At 38.6% G+C, this 9,820-nt stretch overlaps 1 protein-coding gene across 11 annotated transcripts in view; it reads left to right on the forward strand.

Annotated features, from left to right (window-relative positions):
- Positions 1-9,571, forward strand: part of ZFX (zinc finger protein X-linked) — a 56,842-nt gene extending 47,271 nt beyond the window's left edge. For 10 of the 11 annotated variants that reach the window (XM_041740764.1, XM_041740767.1, XM_041740761.1 and 7 more), the window contains 5 exons: positions 2,766-2,915; positions 3,131-3,274; positions 3,904-4,056; positions 4,581-4,709; positions 5,540-9,571. In XM_041740764.1, coding sequence (XP_041596698.1) covers positions 2,766-2,915; positions 3,131-3,274; positions 3,904-4,056; positions 4,581-4,709; positions 5,540-6,723 — 1,760 coding nt within the window. In that variant the 3' untranslated portion in view covers positions 6,724-9,571. The remainder of the gene's footprint in view (positions 1-2,765; positions 2,916-3,130; positions 3,275-3,903; positions 4,057-4,580; positions 4,710-5,539) is intronic. The other variant, XM_041740769.1, reaches the window with a different exon arrangement.
- The last annotated feature ends 249 nt before the right edge of the window (positions 9,572-9,820 follow it).

The following is a 9,820-nucleotide window of genomic DNA, read 5'->3' on the forward strand; positions in this document are numbered from 1 at the left end:
CATATGATGACTCAGTTTTATGCAAGATTTCTTTGTCTATTTTTAGAAATTCATTTTTAATGGTAGCTTTAAAATCAGAGAAATTTTGAGTACTTAACAGGACCATCAAAGTGGTTTTAAAAAAATCACTTCTGTAATATTTCATATTCAGAATAATTTCATAAGTTGAGTTAGTGGGGCAAATTTTCAAGGCAAAAACCTGAAGGTGAATTCTACTTTTGTCTAACAATAGAATGGCTTTGCTTGGCTCAGGTGAACCTGTATACTTGAAATGTGTTTTCCTAGACAATAATGAAAGCAAAGAGAAAAAGGTCTTTTACTCCGAATTATAGATAAATACATGACATTTGGCAAGCTCCAAAATGATGAGGTTTTTCAGTCATCAAAGGTTTTATCTTATGGGTACCAACAAACTAACATATGCTAAAACAGCTAGCCTGACCCTGTTCTTTGTGCACACAAGGACACTTGATTTTCTAGTATCTGTTAGAATCAGTTTGACAAGCCTTGCCCAAAAAAGGGCAAGCTTCCTCAATAGTATCAAACTGTTCAGAGATGAGTTTTCTGAAGATATAACAGATTTATTCAGCACTCTCTGACTCATTTGGTGAGATCTTCATCCTTGTAACTGCTACCTCACTTTGAAATTCCAGGGCTGCTTTTAACAAAATGGCCTTGGCTCAGTCAGCCGGCTATGTCATAAAAATATTGAGCTTTGAGAAGGGGGTAAATACACGTCAGGCTGGATGTTGAAGCCACCAGCCACAAACTTCTCCAGCTTCTAGCATTACAGTCTTCCCCCTTTACACACTGTAGCTTTGTTTGCATCCAGGTTTACCACCTCAGGTCTCAGAAGGATAGCATATTGCTTCCCCTGTCTAAGGAAAATTTCTTCATCTTTGCCTCTCATGTCATCTTCCTCTTTTCCTCTGACATCTCAATCCAGAAGTGTCCACCATGTCCTCTGGCTTCAGCTTCTTCCCGTCTGTTGTATTTGCTCCCACAGACTGAATATGCTTGAGTATTCTTATCAGCTAAACAGAAAAGTCCTTGACTCTGCACCTCATTCTAGTTACTGCCCCTTTGTTGTCCAGTTTAAAGTTAGACTTCTTGAAGAAACACACACCTTCCAGTGAATCCTCACCCCATTTTAATCTGACCCTGTGTAGCCTTCACTATGCTGCTTTTCACCAGGAGCATCAGCAACTTCCAGTAGAGACATAACAGTCAGTACAGACATTCCTCCTTGACTTGGATGTGCACTGCATTATTGCCGTGGGCCTTAATGGGCTTCTTGGGATTTATAACTCCCTAGCTAGCCTCCTTCCGGATCTCCCACCAGCCTCTCTGGCTTTCCTCTCTTGGGTTCCTTTGTGAATTCTTTTTGTCCCTCCCTTAAACTGTGACAGTCCGCAGGATAGCCTTACCCCACTCTTTCCTCATGCTGTAGGTCCTCACTGTGATCTCAGGGCTAGTTAACACAGATCTGATGGCTCCCAGATCTGTGTGTCAGCCTTCAGCTTTCAGACTCAAATACCCAGCCACTGACTTCACATCTCATTCACTGAATCATTGGCTCATCAATATTCCAAGCGTCTGCCATCACCGGACGCTTGCCCTAAGAGAATGACTTATAAAATGACAGGTTCTCTCTCCTCTATCAATGAGAAAGATGGAGGGAAATCCCTGATAGTGACAATACAGTGACTAGTACACTCGGAGAGAAACAAGCAGAGGGTGCTGTGAATATAAAAGGATAAGGACAGGGACACCTGGGTAGCTCAGCAGTTAAGCGTCTGCCTTCAGCCCAGGGCGTGATCCTGGAGTCCAGGGATCGAGTCCCACTTTGGGCTCCCTGCATGGAGCCCGCTTCTCTCTCTGCCTATGTCTCTGCCTCTCTGTGTGTGTCTTTCATGAATAAATAAAATTAAATAAATAAGTAAATATATAAATAAAAGGATAGGGACAGGCACCAGTGTGAGAGCTTTCAGGGATGTTACCTCCCAGACCTTAAGTTTATTCACCATGCAGGAAGAGATCCTTTTCCTTATTTCTCTTCTTAGCATTTCTTCCCCTAGATACTCAGTCACCTAAATCAGAAACACCAAAGTTATCCTTGGCTCTTTTGTCCTGCCTGTTCAGTTTTCATTCTTAGGTCCTGCCATTTCAGTCCTAAGACAGGGCTCCAGTCTAGCGTCCTTCCCCATCCATCCTACTTCTGTCTTGATGTGAGGCCTTGGCATCTGCTGCCCACATTTTTGCAGTAGACTCACAAGTGCTATCCTTACTTTATGCCTCAATCCCTTTGCATCCACTTTCCTAAAGGCCAGTATGGTGTTCGGGAAACGGTGATCTGCTGTTACCGCTGCTCTGCTGAATAGTCTCTGCGCAGAATCTCTAAATCTCTCCACACAGCTGGCTTCCCCCTACAGATTCTGACTCTGTTAGTGCTGCTGGGCTGGAAACTGTGTTCTTACATTCCCTAAGAGATAATGACACCTGACCAGATTGAGAAACCTCTGACCTACCATTGTCAAATCTGAACCCCTCTGCCGGGTTGCACAAGGCCCTCCATGACCCCTGCTTTGACGTAGCAGTCAGCCACATTTCCCACTGTGCCCCACGTGTCTACATGTCTAGGGAAAAATCCTCCGATTTTATATGAAGCCTGTTAGAGATTATATTTGTAAAAAGGACTTTTAGAAACTAACATTTTATTTAAGGGTCTGCTATTGTTATTTGTAATGTATTTCCTGCCTTTTCAGTGGATGATGCTGGCAAAATAGAACACGATGGTTCCTCTGGAATGACCATGGATGCAGAGTCGGAAATTGATCCTTGTAAGGTGGATGGCACTTGCCCTGAAGTCATCAAGGTATACATTTTTAAAGCTGACCCTGGAGAGGATGACTTAGGTAAGAAGAAAGCTTCAGCATATACATCCTGATCTGACCCTTCACCCTGATTTCTTTTGGGTGGTTTAGATTGAGAACATTTGAAATCTTTTCTGAAGATAACTTTTAAACAAGGATTTCCATGTAGCAGTAGAAAAGTATATGGAATGTATAAGTCAGATGGGGAGAAATGGAGTTTTCAGATAAATTCTCGGAGCTGTCCTCTTCCCTGATAGGTGGCACCGTAGACATTGTGGAAAGTGAGCCTGAGAATGATCATGGAGTTGAATTACTTGATCAGAATAGCAGTATTCGAGTTCCAAGGGAAAAGATGGTTTATATGACTGTCAACGACTCTCAGCAAGAAGATGAAGATTTAAGTAAGTAGGTGGCCTTTTTGTGGGAGAAAATTTTATGTTTTTGTAGCTCTCTGTTTTTAAATATGGTCAGTGTTTAAAGGAAAACAACTAGCATTATTGTAGAGATTATATTGCTGCCATATCCCAAGGGAAGTCTCAGTGACTCTTGACGGATGTGTAAAATGTTGCTTTAAAAACGAGTTTAAAAAAAAAAAAAAACGAGTTTAAGGGGATCCCTGGGTGGCTCAGCGGTTTAATGCCTGCCTTTGGCCCAGGGCGCGATCCTGGAGTCTCGGGATCGAGTCCCACGTAGGGCTCCCAGCATGGAGCCTGCTTCTCCCTCCTCCTGTGTCTCTGCCTCTCTCTCTCTCTCTCTCTCTCTCTCTCTCTCTCTCTGTCTGTCTATCATAAATAAATAAATAAATAAATAAATAAATAAATAATCTTAAAAAAAAGTTTAAGGTGAAAGCCAAGAAATCAATGATTCGTTCAACAAATATGCATTACCTGCTTAGGACTATGTGAAAGCTGTGTTCTAGATGTATAATGAACCTTCTTTCTACTTGTCTGTTAACTGAATTCAAATAAAAACGTCTTTCTTGTGATCTCTGTAAACCTGGTCACAAAAGTTGATATAATTTCCTACTTAGATGTTGCGGAAATCGCCGACGAAGTTTATATGGAGGTGATCGTAGGGGAGGAGGATGCTGCGGCGGCTGCAGCGGCCGCTGCAGCACACGAGCAACAGATTGATGACAATGAAATAAAAACCTTCATGCCAATCGCTTGGGCGGCAGCTTACGGTAAGTCACTTGACAGCTCTTTGGATGGAGTTGGCTTGCGAACATGAATTCATGATTGAGAGCGGTGTCTATGGTCTTAGGTTTCCAAAATAGGAAACACCACTACCCTGTATGGGTTACTTGATATGAACAAGAGTAGAGGAAGATTATAAAGTCTACCTTTTGTCTTTATTTTTAACAGGAATTTCCTTCATGTGTATATTACGTAGCAGGAAGTACTGCAAGAAGTACACAGGCTCTCAAGCTGAAACTTTTCATGTTGATTGTATCTGGCCCATGACTTTACAATTTTGGGAGACAAGGGAGTTCATGGGGCACAATGATGACGTGTTTTTTAGATTTGGAAGCTAGGCATTTCCTACTGTCTCACTATAATAAATGTGGTCATAAAGCCCATTACCTAGAATGGGGGCTCTGTCATTCATGAGTATCATGGCTTACTTTTTGTTGTTGTAGTAAATAAAGAATCCCTAATTCTTTATAAAGAATACTGTATAATTTTGTTTTTTAATACACATTGTTAGGTAATAATTCTGATGGCATTGAAAACCGGAATGGCACTGCAAGTGCCCTCTTGCATATAGATGAGTCTGCTGGGCTTGGCAGACTGGCTAAACAAAAACCAAAGAAAAGAAGAAGACAGTACCAAACAGGTGAGGGCACAAGAGTTCCACAGCGCAGCGTGCTTTGCGAGCTCTCAGATGAAACTCTAGTATGTATCCACGGAGGTGTTGTAATGGCATTTTAGCTGCTAGACCACATGTAGCTTTTGTGTATTGAAAATATAATTTTAAGAATTCAGTGATATTCATGAATGATTTCCTGGGATAAAAAGAAACAGGGAACGGATCCATTGTGGATGAGGAAAAAAAATTCAAAACTCGGGTGGTTTTTATGTGGAAATAAAAAGAAATCCCTCAAATTATTGTAAGCATTAACTGTTTTAAAAACAAAATTAATACAAAGAATCTGATTATGTTCCCTTAAGGTAGGCATAATTTACAGAGCAGCAGGACAAGTACTTCAGTTCGTGTGACCCTGTCTATTCATGGATGGCAATTTGCATATTAAAATTTCCATAGGTGGATTTAAGCTTTACTGTAAATTGACACAAAATTATGTTTTTTGGAATAACCAAAGCAGGAATTGTGATTATAAAACTTTATTTTTATGAGTGATTTTCTAAATTGACATAGCTTTGATCACTAGTTGGTAGAAGTTACATATTTATTGATTTAGTTTTTAAACTGGAGGGACTGAGGTTGGTACAGTCATACTGAATGAAGTTTTCAGACCAGGGTTCTTTTTATGACAGGGTTGCTATATCTCTTATACCAAAAAATGGCAAAAGGAATGTTAAGTAGCAAATAGCTTAACATAGGCATACTTCCCTAATAACGTTCAGAACACACACTTTAACTGGTTGAAGAACCAAAGCAGAACTTGGTTTGATCACTCATGTTCTTTTCTTTTCCTTTCTTAGCAATAATTATTGGCCCTGATGGACATCCCTTGACTGTCTATCCTTGCATGATTTGTGGGAAAAAATTTAAGTCAAGAGGTTTTTTGAAAAGGCACATGAAAAACCATCCTGAACACCTTTCCAAGAAGAAGTACCGCTGTACTGACTGTGATTACACTACAAATAAGAAGATAAGTTTACACAACCACTTGGAGAGCCACAAGCTAACCAGCAAGGCAGAAAAGTCTATCGAATGCGAGGAGTGTGGGAAGCATTTCTCTCACTCTGGGGCTTTGTTTACACACAAAATGGTGCATAAGGAAAAGGGAACCAACAAAATGCACAAGTGTAAATTCTGTGAATATGAGACAGCTGAACAAGGCTTATTGAATCGCCACCTTTTGGCGGTTCACAGCAAGAACTTTCCTCATATTTGTGTGGAGTGTGGTAAAGGTTTTCGTCACCCGTCAGAGCTCAAAAAGCACATGCGAATCCACACTGGCGAGAAGCCATACCAGTGCCAATACTGCGAATATAGGTCTGCAGACTCTTCTAACTTAAAAACACATGTGAAAACCAAGCATAGTAAAGAGATGCCATTCAAGTGTGACATCTGTCTTCTGACTTTCTCAGATACCAAAGAGGTCCAGCAACATGCTGTCATCCACCAAGAAAGCAAAACACACCAGTGTTTGCATTGTGACCACAAGAGTTCGAACTCAAGCGATTTGAAACGACACATAATTTCAGTTCACACGAAGGACTACCCCCATAAGTGTGACATGTGTGATAAAGGCTTTCACAGGCCTTCCGAACTCAAGAAACATGTGGCTGCCCACAAGGGTAAGAAAATGCACCAGTGTAGACATTGTGACTTTAAGATTGCAGATCCATTTGTTCTAAGTCGCCATATTTTGTCAGTTCACACAAAAGATCTTCCATTTAGGTGTAAGAGATGTAGAAAGGGATTTAGGCAACAGAATGAGCTTAAAAAGCATATGAAGACACATAGTGGCAGGAAAGTGTATCAGTGTGAATATTGTGAGTACAGCACTACAGATGCCTCAGGCTTTAAACGGCACGTTATCTCCATTCATACGAAAGACTATCCTCATCGTTGTGAGTACTGCAAGAAAGGGTTCCGGAGACCTTCAGAAAAGAACCAGCACATAATGCGACATCATAAAGAAGTTGGCCTGCCCTAAAAGTACTTCTGTAGACATTTGTGGAGATGTTGGCCTTGAAACAGAAATTTCATTTGAAAGCCAATCAGTCTCATTGAAATACAATACTGTACATCGATCTATGCTGTATACAAATAGAATTATTGCTTCTAGTTGAGTTGGTTGGTTTTTTTTTTTTTACATTTTGTTGAATAGTGTGTTCTGAATTCTATTCAGTTTGTTTAATAAATGGGGGAAAGCAGCAACAAGTTGCTTTTAATAAAGTAATCCCTGATTCTATACTGAATTTTTCTATCTTAGAAGTTTTATATTTATTTAAATATTTACCTTGCTTACCTTGATGGTACTCTTCTAAGACCATTTAACTTAAAGTTAAGGTAACTTTAGATTGGTAACTTGGAAAGTATTCATGTTGACTCATTTTTTTTTCCCATAAATTTCTCACAATAAAATTGTCAGAGACATCGACTAACATAAATGGGAGATTTTACAGTCAGATCTAATTATCCTAATATGGGAGTCATTTACTTGTCTTGCTTACTATTTTCAGACCATATTGACAATGAAAGTTTCCATTTGAGCTTTTGCGTCCCTGGCATCGCTGAGGAAAGAACAGTGGCTGGGTTCGTGTTTACTTTTCATTTTGTTTAGCAGACAAACTGTACTTCTTTGGGGGCTTTCTTTGATGTATTTACATCTTTTGTCAGCATAGCAAACTTAGAAAACTTTCTTGACAAATTTTGCTTGATGCTGTTGTATTTTGATTATTCCGTCTGTGCTGCTTTGTCTTGGAATGGTTGTGTGCTACAAATGAGATTATTGAGGACTGCATTTTGGAATCTCCTAGAGGTAATTCGTGGCTCGTAGGATCTTTTGCGACTTTATATATGTAAATGTACCCTGAATTATATATATGCACATATATAGAGAACATGTATCTGTGTGTATTGCTTATTTTACATATTTATACACACAACCCCAGTAGTAGTTAAGATCTATAATGAAAAGTATTAAATTTACAATAACATGAAAGATGCAGGGATGCATGAGAGAGCATTTTATAAATCATGCTCTTCAGAGAGACTACTCAGGTGAAGAATTAGAAGGAAAATAAGGACACTAGTATTTTTAAAGAGTAAAGGTATTTTCTTTTAAATATCTTTGGTAATTGAAAAATAGACATTAAGATGTTTCTAGATAGAATGTTTTCATACAACTTCAGCTCCATGCCTTTATATTTTTCTGAAAAGCTAATGAATATCTGGACTTAACTCCCTCAGTTCTCTCTGAGAAGCCCACGAGGGAGCTGTGCGTCACCCAGCGAGGGGGATCAAGGAAGCCACAGCGCCATGTACCAGGGATTGGGTGCTAATTATGACTACACCTGGCAGGTCCAGCCTGCTCTGTTCTTTCTTAGCTGCAGTTAGCAAACTTTAAAAAAACTGAACGCTTAAATTGGCTTCGGTTAGAAGATAAAGGTGTGTTTAAGTGCATGAGGAAAATCTGAGGCCTTATTTGGAACGTCACCAAGTCTTTTACAGTCTTGTTTTTCTTTGAGAGCTGACATTTTTTAAACAAACAGTTTGGAATCAGAGTCCGAGATGGATAAAATATACTTGGTTAATTAGAATTTGGTTATGTTAAGATGGATTTTGGGAAATGGGAAAACAGTTTTTGGGGTCCTTTGAATTGGCTGTCAGCATATGAGTATCTGGCACATTATAGGAGATTTAGGAACTTTCTTCCCACTTGATAGCTGCCTTGCCACTTCATTATGGTGCTCCATCCCTTTCGTGCTGTTAGGTTTTTTCCTCTCCTCTTTCTCTGTGCCATTGATATTTGTATTCAAGAATTATATTTATAGGGTTAGAAATCTAAATATTTGGTGGTTGGCAAGCCTCTGAAGTGCTAGATTGATTTTGTCCAGTTGTAAATCAAGTGCTTTAGGCTGGTATGGACTCCAACCTGAATGCCAGTTAAAGCCAAGGCATGGGCCTGTCCCAGTGGGAGCTTCTGTGCCCTCTTGGCTCTCATAACATGCTTTTTTTTTTTTTTTTTTTTTAAAGTAACTTACAGTTGTGTGATTCATTGCCCTGCAGTACTATCCTTGAAAGCTCTGTCTGTTTTTTTGTGAGAACCTTTAAAATCTCCCTTAATTTTTTTTTTCCCCAGAAATCACGTAAAAGACACTTAAATGAAAGCGGAAATTTATTGACTTTAAAACATGCTGTAAAATTAGTACAGAAAATATAAATAATTGGTCATTTAACTATATTTTTTTAAATAAACTGAAAGATTAAAGAACACAACACTCTACACACTTTATATTTCTCTCATAGTCTGGAATCATACACAGTTATGTTTTTCTTTTTAAAGCACAATATTGAAACCTTTAAAAGGTATTTAAGGGTTTGGTCAAGTGAATATGATAAAATGTGTCTGTATAAAGAGAAAATGAAATTGTAGTCACTGTTATGTACTGACATTAGTTACAACCTAGTTTTAATTCTTAAAACGATTTTGATTAGCAAAGCTAAAAAAAATGGATGTTTCAGTTAAATGTTTTAAAGAGGTACAGATTTTTACAAGGACATAAGTTATTGTTCTGTAGAAATATCCTATTAAATATTGTATGTCCCTCCCTCTGTACACTTTGTAAAAAAAGTAAAATACATAAAAAGAAAATCATATAGGGATGTGTGACATTATTGTAATTGTGTACTTGAGAATAACGTGCAAAAATAAAAATCAGAATATTTTCCTGTTAATGGATGTTTAGTCTATTTGATACCAGTACTAAGTTAATGCTTTTTCTTAAGGAAAAAAATGTACAGTTTTTGTAAACCTAATAAACATCAAAAGCAGTGGATTATTTTCATTTCCCCATTTCTTAATTCCTTTTATGCAGCATTGGATTGCAAAATGCTTGATTGCTTTGAATTTTGTGACTCGATGCAAATACTCATAATAGTTGAGCCGTGCGAATTTGCAAGTAATATATCAGAGAACTTAAGAGATGATTGGTGAGTCCTTTGATGAGCGTGTCCTTGAAGTTCATTTTTTTCTTTTATCTTCATAAGGGATTTATTTTATTAGCATCTCCAGTTCCCCTGAGATG

This window comes from Vulpes lagopus, chromosome X (assembly GCF_018345385.1).
Source record: "Vulpes lagopus strain Blue_001 chromosome X, ASM1834538v1, whole genome shotgun sequence".
Lineage (NCBI taxonomy): Eukaryota > Metazoa > Chordata > Mammalia > Carnivora > Canidae > Vulpes > Vulpes lagopus.